This window comes from Phyllostomus discolor, chromosome 2 (assembly GCF_004126475.2).
Source record: "Phyllostomus discolor isolate MPI-MPIP mPhyDis1 chromosome 2, mPhyDis1.pri.v3, whole genome shotgun sequence".
Classification (NCBI taxonomy): Eukaryota; Metazoa; Chordata; class Mammalia; order Chiroptera; family Phyllostomidae; genus Phyllostomus; species Phyllostomus discolor.
In genome coordinates this window covers 212,571,530-212,596,038 of record NC_040904.2, presented here as the reverse complement: position 1 = coordinate 212,596,038, position 24,509 = coordinate 212,571,530, and the positions used below count along the sequence as shown (strand labels likewise).

At 46.8% G+C, this 24,509-nt stretch overlaps 1 protein-coding gene across 1 annotated transcript in view; it reads right to left on the bottom strand.

Moving 5' to 3' along the window:
* Nucleotides 1-24,509, bottom strand: part of MEI1 (meiotic double-stranded break formation protein 1) — a 60,981-nt gene that overhangs the window by 23,763 nt on the left and 12,709 nt on the right. Inside the window, exons 8-20 of the mRNA XM_028532810.2 lie at nucleotides 24,388-24,502; nucleotides 23,490-23,606; nucleotides 22,394-22,493; nucleotides 22,138-22,272; nucleotides 19,924-20,038; nucleotides 18,774-18,865; nucleotides 17,823-17,964; nucleotides 16,147-16,258; nucleotides 13,980-14,040; nucleotides 12,871-12,968; nucleotides 10,190-10,358; nucleotides 7,719-7,866; nucleotides 3,334-3,609 (exon numbers count right to left, since the gene is read on the bottom strand). Coding sequence (XP_028388611.1) covers nucleotides 3,334-3,609; nucleotides 7,719-7,866; nucleotides 10,190-10,358; nucleotides 12,871-12,968; nucleotides 13,980-14,040; nucleotides 16,147-16,258; nucleotides 17,823-17,964; nucleotides 18,774-18,865; nucleotides 19,924-20,038; nucleotides 22,138-22,272; nucleotides 22,394-22,493; nucleotides 23,490-23,606; nucleotides 24,388-24,502 — 1,680 coding nt within the window. The remainder of the gene's footprint in view (nucleotides 1-3,333; nucleotides 3,610-7,718; nucleotides 7,867-10,189; nucleotides 10,359-12,870; nucleotides 12,969-13,979; nucleotides 14,041-16,146; nucleotides 16,259-17,822; nucleotides 17,965-18,773; nucleotides 18,866-19,923; nucleotides 20,039-22,137; nucleotides 22,273-22,393; nucleotides 22,494-23,489; nucleotides 23,607-24,387; nucleotides 24,503-24,509) is intronic.

Below are 24,509 nucleotides of genomic sequence, written 5' to 3'. Positions count from 1 at the left end.
GCAAGAAATTAGAAATCTGTTTGAAAAAATAGTGAAAGAAAACTTCCCTAACTTGGTGAGGGAAATAAACATGCAAGTCCAGGAAACACAGAGAGTCCCAAACAAGATGGATGCAAAGAGGCCCACCCTAAGACACATCATAATTAAAATGCCAAAGGTTAAAGATAAAGAGAGAATCTTAAAAGCAGCAAGAGAAAAGTAGTTAGTTACCTACAGGAGGGTAACCATAAGACTGTCAGCTGATTTCTCAAAAGAGACTTTGCAGGCTAGAAGGGATTAGCAAGCAATATTCAAAGTCATGAAAGCAGAAATCTATAGCCAAGATTGCTCTATCCAGCAAAGCTATCATTTAGAATTGAAGGGCAGATAAAGAGCTTCCCAGACAAGAAAAAACTAAAGGAGTTCATCATCACCAAACCATTATTATATGAAATGTTAAAGAAAACTTATTTACAAAAAAGATCAAAATTATGAGCTTAAAATGGCAATAAACACACATACCTATTAACAACTGAATCTAAAAAGCAAACTAAGCAAACAAGAAGAACAGAGACAGAATCATGGATATGGAGAGAATTTTGACAGTTGCCAGGTGGGTGGAAGGGGGGTGTAGGGGAATGGGTGAAAGAGGTCAGGGGATTAAGAAGTACAAACTGACAGTCACAGAATAGCCATGGGGATGTAAAGTTCAGTAGAGGAAATGGAGCAGCCAAAGAACTTACATGCATGACCCATGGACATGGACAAGAACAAATGAGTAGGGACTGCCTGAGGGAGTGGGGGGGTGCTGGGTGAGGGCAGGGACAAAGGGGGGGAAATTAGGACAACTGTAATAACATAATCAATTCAATATAATTTAAAAGAAACCAAGCTTAAAAAATAAAAATAGAAAACAAAAACCCTACTCATCTCTGTCTTTCTCCAACCTCATCTTCTGTGTCATACCCGACAAGTTCAAGAACCACCCCACACTATTCATTGTCCCTGAATTACAATAAGCACCTTCATGTTGCTGTACTGGTCTAGCAACCCTTTCACTTGTCAAACCCTTTGAGGATCAGCATCTAAAACACCTTTCCGCCCTCCCTGCCACCCAAACACTATTCCTGACCTTTACTGCTGCACTGTTAGTACAGCTGTTAGTGGGGTTTTGTGTCTGATTCCCTCACCAGCCTGTGGGAAAATAACATAATCGGAGCCACTGAAAATGGAGTCGGAGCTGCCATCCCAGAGGAATTGCCTTGCACATCTTACTCCTCAGAGCTTTGGAACGTTAAATCAGGGCAAAACCACCTTCGGACAGGGCCTAAAGCAGCACTGTATCCCAAACAAGTCTGCCAACAGGAACGCAGACAGAAGACTAGGACTGAAAATGAAAGGCATTCTTCAGAATTAGCATCATCTATGTTAGTTTATCTGCACCTACAGACATTCCCTCCTCAGCTTACTAACCACCGTAAAAATGCCTTCCTTCTATTCAAGTCATTTTTCCCTTTCTATTCTCATAAATACCCCTTGCCTTCACCTCCTAACTGGAACACTACTTGTTTCCTGATTAGTTCTCAATAAATTCTTGTTGCCTTTGACTTTGGCCTTTTGTTTTTAGGTTAACAATCCCCAGTGCTCAAACAGCTCCCATTAGCTGGAACAATGGATCAACATTGCTTTCTCTCTTGTTCTGAGAGTTAACTCAATTTACTGAAGAGAACATTAAACACAGAGTAAAAATCTGAGTTTTAACCTCAACTCTTGTGTCCTTGGGCAAATCTCTCTCAACCTATTTCTTCATCTTTTTAAAAAGAAAAAAAAAAGATATTGTCATTATTTTGTCTCTCAGAGGATCTGAATCCACCCCCACCTTTTTCTGAGAGACTTGGATCTGTCTGGACCCCTAATTCAATGAGTCAGCAAATAAAGTACCTACTATGTGTGAGGAACACTGCATTTGACAATGACAATCCAGTATCTTGGCTCTGTTCATCGCTATTCTCCCTGGTGTCCTATCTTGCCTTCCTCCCTTATGCAGTAATGCTTTATTTTTAATATGGTCCCTATCAAGCCAACACCTGTGTGACTTCACAAGATGACAGGTCTCAGGGATGGGAGGTAAAGACTCAAGTCTTAGTGGGGAGTGTGTGTGTGTGTGTGTGTGTGTGTGTGTGAATGGATATGGGTACCTAAGGGTGTGAGACATGTAACATGCGAGTGTTATCTGCACCACATCCCCCCCATAAAGTCAGGGAGTTGTATTTGCTGATGATAAGAACACCACAGGAGTCCCATGGTCTCTGCCGGGGGGCTGTGTGATTCTTCCTGGACTAAGGAGGCACCGAGCAGGTGAGCTGGCACTGAAGGCAGTGGTTCTAAACCACGTGTCTCCCATGCTGACGTGCTGCAGTCAGTTTAGGAGCTGTCACTAGTAACTGCTCACTAAATGCAAATGATCAAATATTCAAATACTTTTGAAAATGTAAATTACAACAGTTCCCTCTATAATAATATCATTCTCACTAATTTGTTTTCAATGCACTTTCTCAAATGAGAGGAAAAAAAGGTAGAGCTGGGCCTGGCCAGGTAGCTCAGTTGGTTAGAGCATCACCCAGATACACCAAGGTTACGGGTTCAATCGCCAGTCAGGACACACACAGGAAACAATCAGTGAATGCATACATAAGTGGAACAACAAACTGATGTTTCTTTCTCTCTCCCCCTGCCCTCCACTCTCTCTAAAATCAATTTTAAAAAAGAAAGAAAAAACGGCAGAGTTAAAGTCAGTGTGGTAGAAACTGCAGACAACAGGTAGCCAACTTATCTGTTACGGCTGACAGGAACTAGAGGGATGCCTTACTTTATAAAAAGCCTTGGCGTTTGTAACAATTCTGGGCAGGCCCAGCGGGGTGTTTGCACATGTACCGTTATCATGGTAGTCATGGCAGAGAAGAGGCATGGTCCCTCTGCAATCAGACGTCCCCATCTACACGTCCCAGGGGTCCCCTTCGATATTAAAGCATTCTTAGCAGAGTGTGCTTTAGAGAAGACAGGGAGGGGAGAGGGAACGGTGACCGAGATCAGCCCTTCATAGTCACATGCCCCGGGGGGTAGAGGGACACATTATCTCTCCGTGAGCAGACTTCCACCAGACTTAGGACAGGGTACAAATGAACAGAACCCAGGCACCTGCCAGCCCAAAGGACTTCCTACTCATGTGGGAACAGCATTAAGTCCAGATGCAGGCGGAAGCGGCTGCTGGTGCCTCCTGACCTCAGTAAACCAGCTCCCAGAGAGAGAGGGCCCACTATCTCTGAATGTAGAAGTGAGCAAGTGGTCACCTACTAGCAAAATAAGCAGGATGCTGGGGCTGCTTCTGAGTATGTGGAACAGGGCTGCCAAGCTGGCAGGGAGGGTGGGCTGTCCAGCAGAGGGAGAATCATCCAGCTCCTCACAGCTGCTGTCTTCCCAGGAGAACCAAAGTTCCAGGACACGGTGCCCGAACCTACTCATCAGCTCTGGATACGACAGGAAGAACCTGAGCAGGAGCGGGTGGTGGGTGTAGATGAGGTGCAGGTCCGGGATGCCCTCTAGAAATTTTCTGATGGCACTGACTACAGCCTGAAGGGGAAAAAAAAACGAAAGAAAAGAAAGGAGGTAAACACACCTTGCAGAAGACCCGCGAAGCCCCAACAAACATAGCTACGACATGACGGAAAATGGACCGGCATCTCAGTACTCCAAGGACATCTTCACTGGCGCATCCCAATGCCCTCCTGGGAGAAGAAAACCCCACTATGTTTACCTTATGACAGTGGTTCTCAGCTGGGGGTGATTTTCTCCCTAGGGGACATTCAGAAATAATTGGACATTTTTCATGGTCTTCATTGGGGGAGTGCTACTGACATCTAGTGGGCGAGGACAGGGACACTGCTAAATAGCCTACGGAACAGGAGAGCCTCCCACAGGCAAGAATGATGCCACGCAAAAGGTGAATGGTACCAAGGCTGAGAAACCCAGCTCTATAAACACACTTACCACAGCGTTTTGTAACTGGCAGCCTATGTGTCTACCGCTCACACTAGACTTGAGCTGCTGGAGGGCAGGGGCTGTGGCAGGCTAATCAGTGAGCATCCGGCATGGGGCCTGGGACAGACACAGCACAAGGTGTGCTGAACCGTTTATTAGCCCTCAAAATCCTCTCTCTCCCCACTGCACATATGAAAAAGTTCAAATTCCCTAATATGTTATTCCAAGAGTTTTGCAGCTTACTTTGGCTCTTTCATTTAGGTCTTTGATCCATTTTCGAGTTAATTTTTGTGTATATTGTGAGGTAGCAGTCCAGCTTCATTCTTTTGCAGGTGGATATCCAGTTGTTCCAGCACCGTTTTGTTTAAAAGACTATTCTTTCCCTACCGAATTGTCTGGGTATCCTTATAAAAAATCAATTGACCATAAATATATGGGTTTATTTTTGTACTCTCAATTCTATTCCATTGATCTAGATGTCCATCCTTATGCCAAAACCACACTATCTTTTTTAAGGATTTTGTTTATTTATTTTTTAGAGAGAGGAAGAGAGGGAGAAAAACATCAAAGTATGGTTGCGTCCCGTGTGCCCCCGACCAGAACACCAGCCCGAAACCCAGGCATGTGCCCTAGACTGGGAATTGAACTGGCAACCCTTTGATTCGCAAGCCAGCATCAACCACTGGGCCACACCAGCTAGGCTCAAAACCACACTATCTTGATTACTGTAGCTTTGCAGTAAATTCTGAAGTCAAAATGTGCTAGTCCTCTAACTTTGATCTTTCTCAAAATTGTTTTGGCTATTTTGGGTCTCTTGCATTTTTATATGAATTTTAGGATCAGCTTATCCATATCTAAAAAAAAATAAAGGGCAATTGGGATTTTGATTGTGATTGTGTTGAATCGATGGATCAGCTTGGGAAATACTGCCATCTGAACACTAAGTCTTTTCTTTTCCATTTTGTTGAAATATAATTGACATATAACATTGTATAAATTTATGACATACAATGTAAGGATTTGATAAATGTATACATTGTAAAATGATTAGCACAATAAGTTTAGTTAATATCTACCACCTCACATAGTTACAATTTTTTTTCCATGTGATAAGAACTTTTAAGATCTACTCTCTTAGCAACTTTCAAATGTACAAAACAGTGTTGTTAGCTATACTCACTGTGTTGTATATTACATTCCCAGAACTTACTTGTCTTATAACTGGCTATTAAGTGTTCTGATTCAGGAACACAAAGAATGCATTTCTATTTATTTAGGTCTTCTTTAATTTATTTCAATGATGTTTTATAATTTTCAGAGTACAAGTCCTTGCACTTTATTAAATTTTTTCCTATGTACATTATTTATTGATGCTGTTATAAATGGAATCATGTTCCTAATTTTATTGTTAAGCACACTACTAAAGATATGTCCACCTTTCCAGCTTCTTTCCACTGTCTCCCACATCCCACCAAAGGCACACTAAACTTCCCCGAGTGTTCACAGTGGGCAGCTTCCTGATTCTGTATCTTAAATCTTGCTCTACTCTCAGCCTAAAAGTTCTCCCTTCACCCCAGTCTCCTCCGGGAGGCCTCTCCTGATACAACAATCTCCCAAGTGCTCTCGTAGCTCCTGGCTAGTCCTTCAGGCTCCAGGCGAGCACCCACTGCTGTTGCCGCCTGCCTTACAGAAAACGCTTTTGTCTCTTCCGGCAAACCCATGTTCCCTGAGGGTAGAGAACATGTGTGATTCACGTCAACCCCGACAGGGCCCCACAAGGCAGCTGGCACATAGCAAGTGGTCAATCCACACTGGCTGGGTTGCTAAAATGTTGAGAAACAAATAAAAATCATGTGCTCATTTATTTGAGTAGTGCTCAAGGCTGAGGAAATGCTGACCAAACTGGAGAGAAGTTACTAAAAAGAAAGACCTTCAGGAATGACTAGGGCTTGACGTCCTGAAATGTCCACCCCCAGAGACAGCCACACTGTAACCACTGGGGGTCCTCGCACACACCCCAGAAGCATCTTGTCATACAAGAAAGCCCAAACTCTGTTAAAGACTACTAAGTTTGTGTCAAAAAATTTTAGGAACTATCATGAATAGGCTCCCACTGGCCAAAGATAGAACAATTTGGGCCTCAAAGAAATAATAATAATTACCAGCGGATTGAAATACATCAAATATTTTTAAATTCACGAGTTTATAACAATACTAAAAGAATTTCCTCGGTCACCTTTGGAGAACGCCAGGCAACCAATTCATTTTTTTAAAACTGGTAATTAAAAGGGGAAAAAAATCAAACATTCTACCTATTCTAACTCTACAATTTACCATTCATAGTAACCAAACAGCTGATGAGGGAAGTTTTTGGGTTTTTTTGAAGATTTTATTTATTTATTTTTAGAGAGAGCGGGAGGGAGAGAGAAAAAGAGGGAGAGAAGCATCAATGTGTGGTTGCCTTTCACGTGGTCCCCACTGGGGACCTGGCCTGCAACCCAGGCATATGCCCTGACTGGGAATTGAACCAGCAACCCTTTGGTTCGAAGCCTGTGCTCAATCCACTGAGCTACACCAGCCAGGGCAGGGGAAGTTTATTGTTATACAAATATTCCAGCTAATAAACAAAGAGAGAATGACAGAATTAGGATATTATTATGTTGTAGTCCCCAGTGAATCAATGAATAAAGGCAATGATCACCAATGGCTGTTAATACCACAAAAAGAGAGACAACGGGACAGTGTATATCTAAGGTCTACCTTGCTTAAAAACCCATTGCACTTCCACTACACCTTCCTGCTTCCATTCAACTAAACCAGGTTTAATTAGCCCTGGTGGAGTGGCTCAGTAGGTTGGGCATCATCCTGTACACTATAAAGGTTGTGGGTTCGATCCCCAGGCAGGGCACATCCCTAGGTTGTGGATACAATTCCTGGTTGGGGCATGTACAGGAGGCAACCAATCAATGTTTCTCTCTCTCTCCCCTCATCTCCCTCTAAAATCAATAAATATATTCTCAAGTGAGGATTTAAAAAAAAAACCAGGCTTGCTTAAATCACACTTGCTCCAACAGTAACCAAGAGAGGCAAAATGAATAGTCAGTGAAGGAAGAGTCAGGAGGCTGAAGGGTCCACATCTAAGGAGTAGAAGCAATCTTCAATGAAAAACGGGAGAGAGTCATTGATCAATCAGACATAGTCCTTTATCCCCAAGAGTTTATAAAGAATCTGGAAGGAGAAAGCTTGTACACACATGACCACCACCAAAAGTAAGCTGAGGTCGGCCTGATTAACAATGACCTGGGTCCCAGCGACCCACTTTGTTTGATGAACTGCTACCAGAGGGAAACACCTCACACCTCTCTCCCGCACACTCCCGGGCCGGTACTAAGGAAAGGGCCGTGGGGGTTGGCCAATCTGAGTCGGAGTCCTGGCCCCGCTACTGATTAACTGTGTGACCTGAAGAAAATGATTTTAACCCGTCCTGATTTGCTTGTCTGTGAGAAGGAAATAACCATCTCTGCCTCCCAGGACTGCTGAGAGAATTAGTTACATTACACAGGCTCTCTCTGAGTCAGCACCCTGCCTCTCCCCCCTCTCCCCCATCCCCTTTCTCTATACATACAACACCATGGTCTCCCAAGGAACCACAACACACAGAGGCGCAGGAGGAGGAGGAGTGCCAGGCGTCTGGCCCGTACCTCATCTAGCGCGTTGTCTTTGTCCTGGCACACTGCAAGCAGATAGATGGATGCTCTGAAGACCAGGAGTGGAGGGTGCTCACCCTGGTCCTGCAGGGACAGGAGGAAGCTCTGCACAGCCACAAATAAGTCTGCCTCTGAGACAAACCTGTCGACCAAGGAGAGTCTGAGTGAGAAAGGCATGGATAGCAGTCTCGCCTTGCCACATCCTCCCTTAGCCACTGTCATTCTGCTCCAGCATGTCCACAGCCTAATGACACCTTGCACAAACCGCATGCCATATACACTTCCAAAACATTCTCACATGCACAACACATGGTTCTATGCTTTGTGCAAGGCTCCGTGAGGGACCAGAGACTCCTCACTCACACCCAGAAGGTGAAACATCAGCCAGCGGGGCCAGTACGGTTAAAAAGAAGAATGCCATTCCTGGGGTTAAGAAGGCCCTGCTCTGGCTGCCAGTCTACTCCTCTCTTCTCGTACTCACCATGACACATCTGTGAGCTCAGTGGGCTAATTCCTGGGGGAGGGAGGCATCTATGCTTGTATACGCAAGGGAGATGGGGATAAGAAGGAGCTTGACTTTTCACTAATGTCTTTTTATACCTGTACATTTTTCTACCATGATATATGTCTCATCTATCAGGTTAAGTACCAAAAAAGAAAATTTAAAAATGGATAACACTAAATGCAATGTGGTATCCTAGATTCTTCCTGGAACAGACAAGAAACAATAGAGGAAACACAGGCAAAATCTGAATAAAGTTTAGTTAATAAGTATTGTACCCTCACATATATGATCAAATGATTTTCAACAAGGGTGCCAAGACCATTCAATGGAGAAAAAAACACAACATAAAAAAATTAGCCCCAGCCCTGGCTGGTGTGATTCAATGGATTGAATGCTGGCCTGTGAACCAAAGGGTCGCCTGTACAATTCCCAGTCAGAGCACAGGCCTGGGTTGCAGGCCAGGTGCCCAGTAGGGGGTGCGCAAGAGGCAACCACACATTGGTGCTTCTCTCCCTCTCTTTCTCCCTTTCCCTTTCTGAAAATAAAAATAAGTGAAATCTTTTTTTAAAAAATTAGCCCCAAATGGATCCACAAATAAATGTAAGACCTAAACTATAAAACCCTTGGAAGATAACAAAAGGCAAAAGTTTCATGACATTGGATTTAGCAACAATTTCTTGGATATGACACAAAGACACAGGCAACAAAAGGAAAAACAGACAAATTGAACTTGGTCAAAGTTTAGAATTTTTGTGCATCAAAAGACACTTTCAACAGAATTAAAAGGCAACCCACAGACAGGGAGAAAATATTTGCAAATCATATACCTAATAAGGAATTAATATCTAAAATATATAGAAAACTCCTAAACCTCAAGAATAACAAATATCAATCTGATTCAAAACCTGATAAAGGACTTGAGTAGACATTTCTCCAAAAAAAGATATACAAATGGCCACTAAGCACATGAAAAGATGCTCAACATCACTAATCACTAGGGAAATGTAAACCCAAACTATGAAAATAACAACTTCGCATCTATTAGGTCGGCTACTATCAGAAAACCAGAAAACAACAAGTGTTGGCAATGATGTGAAGAAATGATCGAACCCTTGTGCACTTGGCGGGAACGTAAAGTGGTACAGCCGCTGTGGAAAAGAGCATGGTACTTCCTCAAAAAAATTCAAAATACTAGGTTTTACTTTAGAGTGAAGAAAATGTTTTGGAACTAGATAGAGGTGGTGGTTGCAGAATATTGTGAATATACTAAATGCCACTGAATTGTTCACTTTAAAATGGTTAACTTTATGTTATGTGAATTTTACCTCAATACGTAATTTTTTAAAACCTTAACAAAGAATAGTCCTTTGATTTTGAAATTTTTTTTATTAAAAAAAAACTTTTTTAAAAAATTTTATTTATTTATTTATTTGTAGAGAGGGAAGGGAGGCAGGGAGAGAGGGAGGGAGGGAGGGAGGGAGAGGGAGGGAGAGAGAGAGAGAGAGAGAGAGAAACATCAATGTGCGGTTGCTGGGGGTTATGGCCTGCAACCCAGGCATGTGCCCTGGGGCTGGGAATCGAACCTGCGACACTTTGGTTCCCAGCCCGCGCTCAATCCACTGAGCTACGCCAGCCAGGGCTGATTTTGAAATTTTAGTAAATTGTATATAATTCTTAAAACCAAATTACTGAATTTTTTTTTTCTGTGCACAAATACCCTCAAGGATTACAAGGAATTTTCATTAGGATTCTAGGCCTGTCTCTCAGCACTGTGACTGCCCACGAGCCTTGACCTCCCCACTCCATGATATAAATAAACCCCTCAGTAATAAAACCCATCTGTCACTTGTCTATGTCCCCAGTGCCCAGCACCAGGCTTGATGAAGACGCCTCTGTAAATATTTCTTAAGCTGAACTGGGTCCCAGCTCCCCCCACCAGCCACCAGCTGTGGGCACGGACCTGTCCTCGTGGAGGTAGGCCAGGTAGAAGAGGAGCAGGATGCAGTACTGTCTCTGGCGAGCAGACCCCTCCACATACTGGCAATCGGACAGGAAGGCAAGGCTTTCAGGGCTCCTGCTGCTTATCTGGGGCAGCCCGTGCTGCAGGACCTCAGACACTGCGGAGAGTTCTGGGGAGGAAATGAGCGGGAGAAGGCCACACAGAGAACACAGGAGAGCAGGCATGAACATAGGATTATCTACCACCTGAGGAGCACTGCACAAGGTAGCCAGGGTACATGCAGGATAACAGGAAATCAGAATCCCCTCTTCCTTTATGCAGCTTTCAGCCCACCAGGAGGGACTGACGTTGACATGCATACGTTCGTTCGTTCATTCATTCATGCGTTTGACAAACGTTCACTGAGTGGGTACCCTGGGCCAGGCTGTGAGACACAGGCTCCACATCCGGGAGCTGGCAGCTGGTGGGGAAAACAGGTAATGAGACAAAAAAACCCTGAAGGCCAGGGGGTCAGTGCCGTGGGAGAGGGAGTGCCTCGTGTCTCCTGGAGCAGGAACAAGCTCCAAGAGGGAACTGGGGGGGGGGGGTGAGCAGACAGCAGGCAGAGAAGGCAGGCGAGAGGACCTGGGGACAGGAACCGAGGTGTCCAGGGGCCCAGTGGCACAAGAAGACACGTCATGTTTAATGGGGCAGCAAGGCGTTCAGTGCGACTGGACCGTCCGTGAACAGATGAGGAGTGTCAGGAATCGTGGAACTGTGTGACTCGATTTGTAGCTAGACTGTGAAACCTTGATTGCAGAGTACAGAATCAGGATCTTATCCTGAGAGCAGATTCCTAAATTTCTTATGGAACTTTTATTTCATAAATGAAAGGGTGCTGTAATACCAAAAGAACATGAAAGAAAAGGACCTCAGAGCTTAAAATCTGAATCAAGTCAACATTATGGGAAATTTCCTATATGACCCCAATTTTCCACGTCATCACACACAGTGACGACAGACTAATGCTTCGGGACCACGGCGGAAGGCCGGGGGAGCTAAGATGTCAAGACCTGGTTTTCAGACAGACCCTTCCAGCGTGGGTAGAGACTGGGTGGAGGATGAGAGACTAAACACAGGGGCCAAGCTGGAGGTCAAACGAAAGGGTCCATCCTGCAAGTGAGGTGGACGTGGGGCCAAGTGGGAGACGGCAACGGAGACTGCCCACAGCAACGTGGTAGCAGAGCCAGGTCAGGTTTCCGAATTCTAAGTTTAGTGCTTTTGCTACCAAAGCACACGATGAGCACTATGATGATGATGATGAAACTGTATCCTTGAGCCTCACACACCCACCTGCCCTCTCTTCTGACACTTTAAAGGAGCAGTCTGCCTGTAACAAGGCCTGCTGCTCTCCCTGGTACTCTGGGATGTGACACTGCCTCTGGGCCTATGTGGAGTTTCTCATATTTTGACAAGCAAGGAGCTGCCGGCAGCAGTGGGGCTGGCACCGGTGAGCACGAGAAGCCATTGTGGCATGGCTCCAACGTGGCCTTAGACGACCACCACGGCCGAAGTCGTCGTGCTCTTCTCTCTGCAGGCCAGACCACACCACACAGGCAGACAGCTGCAGACCACGCGGAGAGGAGTGGCCAAGTAGTGAGAGACCTAAGAGCCAAGCCGTGCTGGAAGGGATGAAACCGCTCACCTGGGCTTCTGTCCTTCTCAGCATGGTGTCTGAGAAAGACAAGAGCAAAGGAGAGTCTGGGAAGTGACGGAGAAGACAGTCTTCACACGCGTAAGAAGAGGAAACACGAGCAGCACCAAGTCTTACGCTAAAGGAAGACGTAATATTTGTTGAATGAATAAAGTAATGGTTAAACTGTTTTATGTTACACCGAGAGAGAGGGCTAGGAGAGAGGACATATCGTATCCCCGGCAGCACCCAGGCCTCCCCAGCGTGTGGCAGGAGCGCACTGGATATGCAACCGAAGGAAGAACTTGGAGCTGCCAGCCCTGCATTCTGCACGGACTTCCCCTACCTCACTCAGAGCTGTGCTAAAGTGCCACCTCCTCACAGAAGTCTGCCCTGATCGCTCTAGCTGACATGTAGCTCCCTCCTCCATCACCCTCTATCCCTTTGCCCAGTGTTTTTTTTTTTTTTGTAGCACCTATCCATCCCTGACCCTGTATCTGTGAGTTTATTGTCTGCCTCTCCTACTCCATGAGAGCAGGACTTTGTGTCCCTAGCTCTATCCCCAGAGCCTGGAACAGAGTCTGATACACAGTAGATGCTCAAGAAATATTTCTTGAGAAAATAAAGAAACGAAAGAAGCTCAGAGGTTCAAGACACTTTGAGCAGAGGTCTCTGAAGGTAGCAAAAAGAGGACAAGAGGTCTGGTCTGGAGGGTGTGGCAGAGCGATGGCTGAGGGATGAACTGGGCTTGATGAGCTTTAGGGTCTTTCTCAACCCCTAGAGTCTAAGGGTCCAGGAGCCTCCGACTCCACCACTTTCTGATTCTGTTATCTCAGCTCCCTAGAATCAGGCAACAGTTCTATCATTCATTCATGATTCCATGGCTCCTCCGGGCAGCTTCAGGCTAGGGGATCTTATTGAACTGACTCACAGCCCAGCCAAACAACAAGGTACCCAAACTCTCGAAGACCACACTGACCTCACGAGCAGTCACACAGCAGCTTCTCACCTTCTTGAGACAGGGGCTCTGTCTTCTCCAGAGCTGAGAGGAGGTTGATGCACAAGCAGCAGAGGAAACTGGAACATACCTGGTTCAGGGCTGAGTGACTGAGAGGGAGAATCCAAAGAGAGAACAGGAGAGAAGACGCTGCTCCCCTGGCCGGGACGGCACTGCCCCCACCGTGCACTGGAGCGCCGCCGCTCTGTGCCGGAACCCAGTGAGCCCCTAACTGTGGCCCTGGGAGCGGTCTGGAGGTGGCGGTGACAAGTAAATGTGGAACCTGCTGCCCTGCGCTGTCACTTAGGCACTTGGCCCATACAGGCATTGACTAAAAATTTGCTGAAAAGTAAATCAAGGGAGGCTACTAAGTTCCAATTTCATAAAGCATAGAAACAAAAAAGCGCTCCTTGGTCAGGAAAGGGCTGGGCAGTATAGGAAGAGAGGAAGCTGTTGAACCCAAGACGGGTTCTCAAGGAGAAGCACAAACATCCGAAAGTGTGACTTGGCATCCAGAGGGACCCCCGTGTTTTCTCCCGAATACTGTGTGTTCTGTTCAGACACACGAAAGGAGAGCTGGATACTGCACTGCGGTCGCCTCGTGGGCAGGAGACAGCGACAAATGGAACCTGCCAAGTGCACGCAGGGGCAGTTAGCAAATCATAAGTGCGAAGGTAAAGAAAGCTGCTCTGGAAGCCTAACCAGACAGACTGAGGCGGCAGCTTCTCTGCAGAGCCTTCTCTGGAACTGCTGGGCTGGTGGCAACCAGGGCATGACTCTTTCTTGGGGACACTGCATCCCTCACCCTCGAAGGGTCTTAGTTCCCCCATTTGTAAAGTGAGGAGTTACACAGATGACCTCTAAAAACCCTTCCAGTTTTGATGGGATAGGTACCCATCCAATTACCACATGGAAGGAGAGCCCTTACCAGAACCAGATTAAATAAAAGTGGTGGAAGCAAGTGCAGCTCATGTCACCAGTGGCTGAGTAACTCTGAGACTATGTCAACAACTCCCACCCCCACCACAGTCCTATGACTAAACCAGTCAGAAATTTCCACTTGTCTAGTCAAGGAGGATGCTGGCTCCTTGGCCACTGAGTTTGCCTGGGACCACACGTACCTCAGGCCACTGCAGAACCTGGCCTTCAGTTCCAGAGTCAGTCGTATGAAGGATGAGGCAGCTTAGGAGAAGTGGGAGGAAAGCAGAGAAGGGTTTAAACCAAACGCACTCAGAGACTCCCGAGTCTGGGTGGTACCGAAGAGAACGAGTTTCGAAGTCATGCACACCAGGGTTCAGATTTTGCTCCATCACTATCTAGTACTGCGACTCTGGAGCACCTGTGTAACTGCTCTGAAAGTCAGTTTTGTATCTCGCTGGCTGTGAAACTGAGACAAAAGCAGAATTTTAAACAAGGAGAAGAACATCAAGAGCTCCCACTGCGCCGCCTCCAGTGTTGGGGATAATCTGTATTCTGTCCCAGGGCTAAAGCATATAGCAAGGACTTAATCTCTCCAAGTTTCACAGCGACTTCCTGGGACAGCAGTTTAACCCATGACTCCGCCTGGGAGGGGGCGCCCAGCTTGACTGCCGGAAGGGCCCCTTCTGGCCCAGTCTCTCAGGGACCCAGCGTTTCCCCACCCCCTACTCCAGGTCTCTGCCCAACACTTGGCTGGCGGTGCCTGCTTTCCTCTTCTCTCCTGCGAGCTGGGCCCCTGATCCCGTTCTATCTGGCTTCATGCTGCACAGACCTCCCCACACACAGCCTTTCTCCACAGCCCTTGGTCTCCACTGCTGCCATCCAGAGATTTACACACCTCAGAATGATAATGACAAGAGGCGAGCATAACACGGATTAAGAAAATATGCCCTAGCCCTGACTGGTATGGCTCAGCTGGTTGGGCATCATCCTGCAAAGAGAAATGTTGCCGGTTCAATTCCCAGCCAGGGCACGTGCCTGGGGTGCAGGTTTGGTTCCCAGACAAGAAGCAACTGCTTGATGTATTTATCTCTCTCACGCTGATGTTTCCCTATTCCCCTTCCCTTCCCTCTCCCTAAAAATAAATAAATAAAATATTTTTTTAAAAAAAAAAGAAAAGAAAAGAAAAGGAGCTCTAGAGCCATCTTCCAAGTTTGAATCCTGGGCATGCCAATTCTGGTGTGACCTTGGGCAAGTTACTCAACCTCTCTGAGCTTCAGTGTGCTCCTCAGTAGAATGAGGATAATCATAGTACATGTTTCCTGGGGCTTCTCTGAGAACTAAAATAATTAATGCATGTAAAGCACTTAAACCAGTGTCTTACCCATAGTAAGCATTTAATAAGTGTTAGTTATTAATTATTCCCACCTTTCTCCTCCCCTTTCCATTTCTGGCTATCCCTGCTGCCACCCTCACCATCACTACCACTGTCTAAGGAGGATAAGGGGGACTCTGCCTCTGATTCCTGGGCTTATTCTGCAGACTCAACTATTTATAGGGTGAAAACTGGAGAAGTGGGAAGGGAAGGTTTACACTGTAGAGAAGAAAGAGAACTAATGAAAGCCAGAAATAAACAGATGCCAGACAGCCTGGAGAAGGATAAAGGAGCCAGGAGCTGCTTGGGTTCAGTTTTAGAAAGGCACTCGGTGTAGAGCTGGAAAGCAGCCTTCACGCTGCTGCTACCGCTCCCCTGGGAGGCACCCGCAAGTATGCGGGGATGTCTCTCAGCTGTCACATGACTGGGGGTCCTCCTGGCACTCAGGGCTCAGGCGTAAAAGATGCTCAGCATCTTGTGAGGTCTGAGGGAAGGAGGAGTATAACGGTAATATAGAGAGAGGTGTGTTGTGGGCTTTGAACCAGAAACTCCTGGACACTTTCAGAGAATTATTAATATATTTGAGAACTGCTCTGAAAGACTTTGCTTCTGGATGGCATTCCCTTCCACTCAACACTGGGCAGGGTGGGCTTTGATTCTGAACCAAAGCAGCAGTATCTTTAAGAACCATGTCTCTGAGGTCTCAGATCTTCTTTACAGGTAGGGAATTGAGACACTGAGAAGAATGATGGGGCCGGGGGGCCGGGGGAGGGAGGGCAGAGAGTAACCCAAGGGCACAGAGCAACTTTGTACAGAGCTTGAGCTAGAACCTAAGTCTGTCTTCTCTAAATCCAGAGCTCTGTCTGCTACATCAGGCTGTCTCATGACCCTGTAGGACGTAAATGTCCTACCCACAGGTCATGTTCTTTGAGTATCTGAGCAGCTGCCTAAGGTGCCTGCCTCCCTCCCGGCTGCCACACCGGCTTGCTGCCTACCGAGTTTCTTGGAGAACTTCTCCTTCATGTGGGGAACGATGAAAAAGAGGCTGTGCAGAATCGAGAGGAAAACTTCCATCAGGGGTGGGTGAGTGGCCTGCTCCAGGTGCCTCTGCAAAGAGCCAGGGGGAGAGCACAGTCCGTCAGGAGTGAGCCTCCGGAAAGACAAATCATTAGCAAAACTGGAGTCAAATCTAAAACTGTAGACTAAACCTTTTCATTGGAAGGAAACCAAAAGTCACAAGCCTACATGCAAAGTTTATGATCAGTTAATAGTGTGTATAAGACACTTTACCTTTCCGGGCTTCTGTATCAAAAAGGGTAAAACAAGAATAACAACTAGTCTACCTCCCAGAAACAGATGAGATCTGATGAGTGAGAAGTACATTCTAAATGCTAATGCAGAGTGACACCCATGTTCCTATTACTACAGCCATAGTAATAACAACATAGTTTACAAACTGCCTTCGCATTTATTTTTCATGTGATCTGTGAACAGCCTGTTCACAGTCATGAGACAGCCTGATGTAGCAGACAGAACTCTGGATTTAGAGAAGAGAGACTTAGGTTCTAGCTCAAGCTCTGCACAAAGTCGCTCTGTGCCCTTGGGTTACTCTCCGCCCTCCCCCCACCCCAGCCCCCCAGCCCCATCATTCTTCTCAGTGTCTCAATTCCCTATCTGTAAAGATCTGGGACCTCAGAGACATGGTTCTTAAAGATATTGTTCCTTTGGTTTTTAACCAAGTTTTTTTTAACTTGGAAAATAAACAATGTGTAAAATACAGAAAAGTAGAAAACAAAAATAACGATTCTATGATTTAGTTTTAGATCTTGCTCTAACACTTTAGAAGTCTGGGAGGAAGGCAGAGCAGATGAGGACCTCCACACGAATTGCCCAAGTGCTGCTGCCTGCGTGTGCCGGTCAGGGCCGCAACCCAAGGCTCCTGACAGTCACCAGCCTGCAGGCCCTGGCACGCTGGCTCATATCCTCTTCAAGGAAAAGAGGTTCTCTTCAGAACCTGATGGTTCTGCCTCCCTGCTGCCACCTACTGTTCCCAGGTGTCCATCCCAACTAACGGCGTGTCATCAAAGGCTCACAGGATGTCCACACCTCAAATGGGACAGGACTCACTCAGTATCAGCTGGACAGTCAACAGCCCTGGACCAGATCTTCCCAACATCTCCATCTTAGTCAGCTCAAACTGAAGCTCCTCCAGAGTGGCCCTCTCTCGTTTCACAGAACACATATATGTGTTTCTTCTTAATTGTTCTGGATCACAGACATTCGCTGCTGCTCTTTACCATGCACAAGGGGACATGTGTTCAGATCTCAGTACCATCATGCACTTGCCTTATAGCCACAGGAAATGACAATATCATCTTTAAATTGGGGAAATTATAGCATCCGTCTCACAGGGTCATTAGGGTGATCAAATTAGGTAATGACTATAAACATTACCAACTTTTTCCCAGGTGGCATCTATTAGTGTTACAATGAAATACTGTACTTTGTTTTTAAAACCAAAGGCAAAGCGACCACAAGAACAACGCTGCTGAGAAGCTCAGCAGGCCCGGCTGAGCAGCAGTCACTGCCTCGCATCTCTAGGCCCGGCTCACTTTCTCCTTCTTCTCCCCTGCCCCAAGCCTCCTTCCGTCCATGGCTCAGGGGAACCCACCATCACCATGGGGATACAGAAGGAGTCACAGGCACTGAGAAGAAATTCTGAGAAGGCCTCCAAGGTGTCTTCCTTCTCGGCACTGGGAGCTGTGAATGGATTCTCCTGGGCCGAAGGGTCATTCTGGAATTCCACAGCCAACCTGAGAAATCAACATGTGAGTTCACCCACTGCCTCCTGTGCAACATGAAGGTTAGAAGTGTCCTCCTAGAGGAATGCCCGAGCTCAGGAGCCAGGGAACGTATCCCTACCAGCAGACTGAGAGAAAATTCAAGAGGCCTCAACAAAGGAGGGCCTGGTCCTTGGCTACATCTCTGGTTTCATGCTCCCTACCCCTCTCACAATGTATGACTCTTCCACCCTACTTCAGGTACTTCCCCGAACATACCATCCTGTTTGCTGCTCCACAACTCTTTGCCTTTACATATGCTGTTCTCCCTACCTGGAATGCCTCCCAAGGATCTGTGACAACAATGAATTTCATGTATATATACAAAATAGTCTCTTCCCCAAGAAACTGTGAGCTCCTTGTGGAGCTAACCTGGCTCACCTTTCTACTTCCACTATCTAGCCCCAAGCCTAGCACACAGTGGATATAAAAAACACTAGAAATGCCCATTGAATTAATCCAACAAGTATTCAGTGAACACCTACTGGGCTAGGTTATTTGGGATGAGGAACAAAGCTGAATGAAACACAACCTCTTAACACAGTAACACAAACATCACCACAAGGAATCTCTAGAAACCTCCTGCTCTAGCTGTGTGTCCTCAGACCCCCACACACACCCACCACACTCACACTTACCCCCAGCCCCACCCCAGCCAAAGTCCTCCCACTACGCAGCAAAGCATCAGAAATCAAGTGTTGCGTCTAGAGCTGTATCCTTGTGTGATTCCTTTCCGAGCCCCGCCCTCCGTACCACTCTTCAGACCTCAGAGGGCACCTCACCTGCAGGCGTTTCTAAACCCCTCCAGGGTGCTCAGGAGGAACTTGCCCCTTCGAAGAATGGCTTTCTCCACATCTCTAGAGCAGGCATGACCCTGAGGTGAGGAGACAGAAACCTGTCGGTCACGTGCCACTCTGCGTCCCAGGCTGTGCGCCGAGGACCTCAGATCTCCTCCTCTCACACTGGGGCCCGGCTCTCCCACACACCTAACACCTCCCAGGCTCCCAGGGGAACTCGGTTACATCCTCACACATCCAGCCATCTACCAGGTCCTTTAAAAAGTGGTAGAAGGGGGAACCTTAACCATCTGTTTGTCTGTGAGCCACAGGACTGGCTCTTCTTCTGTCATATGCAGAAAGCTGCCAAGGCTGGTGGCATTGGCCACACTGGCTGTAATGCCCACATTAGTTGCTTTAAAACACACAAAAATCTCTGCCCCATCAGGTGTGAAGAACTTAATTTCCGAAGTTAATCCTCAAAGGCATAATCATTATTCACAATAACAGTACCTTTTCTGATATTTTTAAGTCCATGGACATTTAAAAGTCCACAATTCGCCCTTGCTGGTGTGGCTCAGTGGATTGAGCACCAACCTGCGGCCCTCACCGGTTCAATTCCCAGTCAGGGCACATGCCTGGGTTCTAGGCCAGGCTAGAGGCAACTGATCGATGTTTCTCTCCCTTTCTATCTCCCTCCCATACCCTCTCCCTAAAAATAAATAAATAAAATCTTTTTTTTTTAAAGCCAACAATCCAACATACTGCGGATTGGTCAGATTCTTTCTCAGATTCTAGTAAATCCAGTCTCCACTAATTTTGTGAGCATGTTTATCATACCTACTTGAATAATATAAGAGATAAAGCACGTAGTAGGCTTGGGTACAAACACCCTGGGATTTACCATCCAAAATCAGGTATTTGCTAGTTTGGAACTTTAGGGAAAAGTTATTTAACCCTGTGGCTTCAGTTTCCTAGTCTGTAAAATAAAAAATAGCAATTATTAAGCCTCACAGCTCTGTAGTTGTGGGTGGGGGGGACATATTGTAGGTATATGGGCATGAGGAAAAGTTATGAAGCGCATACAAAGGTAAGGGTAAGGCGATTATCTTCTAAAAACACATTACAGTATGATATCCGACTGCAGCGCACTGACCAGGGACCGCCTGCTGGGCGGGGTCCGGGAAAAGTCGGCACACCGGTTCAGCACGACTTCCAGCAAGGCCCTCAGCTCCCTGTACTGCACGGGCGGAGCACTCTGATGGTCCTTCCTGTACCCAGAGAGACAAAGGCAGGCTTAGGGCGATGGAAGGGTGCACCAAGATATCCTCGGGTTCTCGGGCAACGGGGGCCAGTGGGGCTGACCAGAGCACAGGTCCAGGACGTGCTCTGATAAAAACCCTGCCCCAGCGTTTACCTAGCTGCACGACTTTGTGCACACTCCTCATCCTTTCTAACCCTCAGTTTCCTTTTCTATTAACTGAGACTTAGTAGCACGCTCCTCATAGAACTATTGTGTAATCAAATCCAATCAGATCATGTGTGCCAAGCACTTAGCAGCACGCTTAGTAGAGAGTAAGTCCTTATAAATGACAGCCATGACTATTATTATTGTTGCTAAGAACACAGTGGGTTTTCTCACTGAGAAGGGCCTGTTGGTGAAAGTACTGTCCAGAACTGAAAGTGCATCAAGAGATATACTAGGGCTGCTGTTCTCAAATGCTTGATAAGCTCTTAGTGGAGAAGAGGGATCAGATTTGTTATCTTGCTGAGGAAAAACTGGACCAACAGGTAAACATTATCAGGACCTAGATTTTATTTCAGCATAAGAAAGAATTTCCTATGGGTCACACTCTGTAGAGGTGGAGGGGACTACCTCTATCTAGGAAGGAGTGAGCTCCCTACTCTTGCAGATTATAAGCAGAGACTGAGAAGTACTTTCAGAGAGTCAGTCATTGTGAGTGTGGGGTAAATGTGAGAAGTAACACATAGGGTCCATCTGAACCCTCATATTCTATGGACTCAGGGAGGGCAAGGGTCATTGACTAGTCTAATCGTGAGCCCCAAGAAGCCAAGGACCAGTTCCACCTTTTCACTTTACCTAAACAGAGCTAGATGCATTGTAAATTGATGCTTAAAAAAAAAAAAAAGATGTTAAATGAATGAATTCGTACTTTGCACGGTATAAGGTAGCAGTAGTGGTTTCCTAGGGATGCTATAATAAATTATCACCAACTGTGTGGCTTAAAACAACAGAAGTTTATTCTCCCATAGTTCTGGGGGATACAAGTTTTGAAATCAAGGGGTTGGTCCCCTCTAAAGGCTCTAGGCCTCATTGCCTCATTGCCTCATGCCTTGTCAGCTATCACAGAGTCCTCAACTGCAGCCGTATCCCAGCCAGTGAGTTCTTCTGGCTTACTGGCCAAACCTGTCCAGAAAGATGGAAAAATTTTCCCATCTTGACCCTAGGTTCTCTTAGTCTCACCATCCACTTTGACACCTTTCATTCTATACTGACTACCTATTAGTAACAAGGCAAATATATAGCAGGAAAAAACTCCCATGGCCCCTGATCTCTTGAAGATTATGCTATAGTGGCAGGAGGTGGAGGGACAAAAAAAAAAACAAAACAAAACAAGTGAGTAAACAAGAATTACCAAGTGTTTGGTAGGTGCTATAGCAACCTCACTAGGGAAGTTAGGGAAGGATGCTCTGAATGAGACTTGAATGGCAGAAAGAAGTCAATCATGCAAAGATTTGTGGGGAAGAGTATTTTAGGCAGAAGGAACAATTAGTAGAAAGAAGTGGGGGGGAAGTCTAGACTAAAACAAAAGACTAAGATTTTTTTGGTTTAGATTTAAATATTTATTTATTTTTTAGAGAGGGAAGGGAGGGAGAAAAAGAGAAACATCAATGTGCGCTTGCTGGGGGCCGTGGCCTGCAACCCAGGCATGTGCCCTGACTGGGAATCGAACCTGCGATGCTTTGGTTCGCAGCCCAAGCTCAATCCACTGAGCCACACCAGCCAGGGCTGTATAGTAAAAATTTTAAAGTAAAAATTTAAAAAATATGAAAGCAGAAATAAAACACTCAATAGAAGAATTGAAACAGAAAGTCAAGAAAGTCTCCCAGAAACTAGTTCATAATGACAAAAAGATGAAAAGCTGTCGTAAAACAGAGAACATGAGATGACCCATCCAGGACGTCCCACATCTGAGTGGCAGTTCCAAAAAGAGAGAACAACAGAGTAAAAGGAAGAAGAACAATCAAGGAAATTTGCCTGACAAGCAGCCCCCGGCAGCCGCCCTGGCCTTGACCTGGCCCTCAGGTACACACAGGGGCGGGGAGCTCAGCCTGCCCGGCCTCTCACCTGAGAAAGGCACAGGCGGCCTTCACTGCCTCAGTGGCCACCTCCAGCACGGGGCTGCTCACTGCCTCCTGGAGGGCACGGCCGGCATCGCGGCACATGGCCGAGCTTGTGAACAGCTTGATCTCCTCCGGCTGCCTGAGGAACAGCAAATGAGGAACAGGTCAGCGGACTCTCTCTCACCCCGCCCAGGAACCAATGCCGCACCCTCCCCTCTCCAGGCTGGCCCCGACAGGCCTGACGCCCCACTGCCGCTCACCGCGTCAGGATCTCGGCGAAGAGCAGCACGCCCTGCTTGTGCAGCTCGGTGTTGTTCATCCTCAGGCTCCCCTGCAGGCTCCTCACCACCGACTCGATCCCTACTCAAAACAAGACGGCGGAGGCAGGGCTCAGGGCTCAGTGGTTCCTTCAGTGCCTGCCCGGGAGAGGTGAGAGGCTCTGCACAGCACACATTTGCCAGCGGCCCCTCATGGAGGGGCGGCGACAAGGTTGGGCTGATGGCAGGAGACCGTGAGGTTTAGAGGGCAGGCCCTTATCGGACTTACCCCTGTCTCCCGGAAACCCAGCGCACACCAAAGCACAGGACCCGGCACTCGAAGTGTTTGGTGACTACCTAGTGACTGGGCTGCACCTCCTCCACGAGACGTTCCTGTTCCTCCTTGAACAATCACACTGGTCCCTGCTTCTCCAGGAAGCCTTCCCTGATCCCCTCGGGCAGAGCTGTGGGCCTTCCCCAGGCTCCCGCACCTCCTGTTCCTGCCTCCAGCAGAGCCCTAATCTGCTCGTTTGTGTTTCTCTCCCTTTCCAGGGGGCAGGGACCACGTTATATGTACCTCTAAATATCCAGGTCTCAGCCTGGTGCCTGGCACAGAATAGGGACACGGATTAAAAATGAATGCCTGAATGTGCTCTGACTAAACTCCATACGTGATACAAACAGTCCCTGACAAGTGCTTCCTTACTTCACCAGGAAGGAAGGGAAGGGATAGTTTCAAAAAATTTAAAAGGATGAATGAGCAAAACTTAGGGACTAAGATGGACAGATATGTGGAACACAGGAAAGGACTGAATCCAAGGTTGACTCAAGTTGTTCTTAAGGCGAAATAGGAATTTATTTAGTGGCTAACACGAGTGTCCCTCTCTTGAAATGTATAGATACACACACACTTCTGCTAATCAGTGAAGAGCACAACTGCTTCCACGTGGATGGATCAGGTCATGAGTTTGGCCTGCCGGAAATGACCAGAACCAGCATGCCCCTCCCAGTGCAGGTCAGCCCTTCACCACTGCTGTGGCTACCCAACTTCAAAGCGCTGTCCACCCAACCCAGAGCTGGCACAGGACTCACTACCAACCGTACACCGTGTGGCACTTGGAAAAAAAGAGTGGTTCCTCCGCCAGAAGCATCAAGCAGTTGTAGCTGGACCAGATAAGCACTTCGCTGGAAGAGGAAAGATGCTCAAAGAGGAACTCTGGCCGAGGAGAGGGAAAGAAAATAAACACCAGCTGTGTAATCATGATCCCTGCACTAATGGGGCCTGGGGTTTATTCAGCATCTCACACCTGTTACGTCTTCTCTTCACACACCCTCTCTCTCCATGAGACATGATATTAATTCACAGGCAAACCTGAAAAATGCCCTCAGGGTCATAGTCTAACCTCACTTGTTAACAGATGGAGAAACTGAGACGTATTATTAGTGGTAGAGGTGGGGCTAGAACTCAGATCCCCTAATTCTCAGGATGGGCAAGCAGCATGATGCAGAGAAAAGTTGTTAACACCAGAGAGGCTGATTTTACTACCCTTGTCAATTTAAAGCAGCTATTTCCCTTCTTTGACCCTCAGATTCTTTATCCACAAAATAGAAAAGAACCTAAATGTGCAACATTTACAAGGCACCTTAGGGAATATTTCCTGGCTCATAACAAGCCCTTGAGAAATATTAATTCCCTTTGCCTCCCTGGGTCTTTCCACCACCTCACACTAGCTGTTTATTCCTAGATGGTCAAACAAATGACAAAGATCAGTAACAAATTTCTCAAGGTCATATAGGAAATCTGTAGCTAGAGAATTCAGACATCATGAGGCCTACTTTCCAGATTCTGTCATGTACAACTGAACCTGCCACCCACCCATCCCTCCAGTATGCATTATCACAGAACCCCAGCAAGGCTGTGGCTACTGCTGCGACTCAAGGGTCTCCGGTCAGAACTCCAGGGTCCTTGGAGGAGAAGGTCAGAAGGGGCCCCCTACCTGGGATGTCAGCATGAATGAAGGCTGGAGCATGTTTCGCTGGGGAGTGGACCAGCACCGCAGTTATGCAGTGGGCACTGGCCACCTGCAGAATCTCATCTCTGGACAGGAGGAGCTGGAGA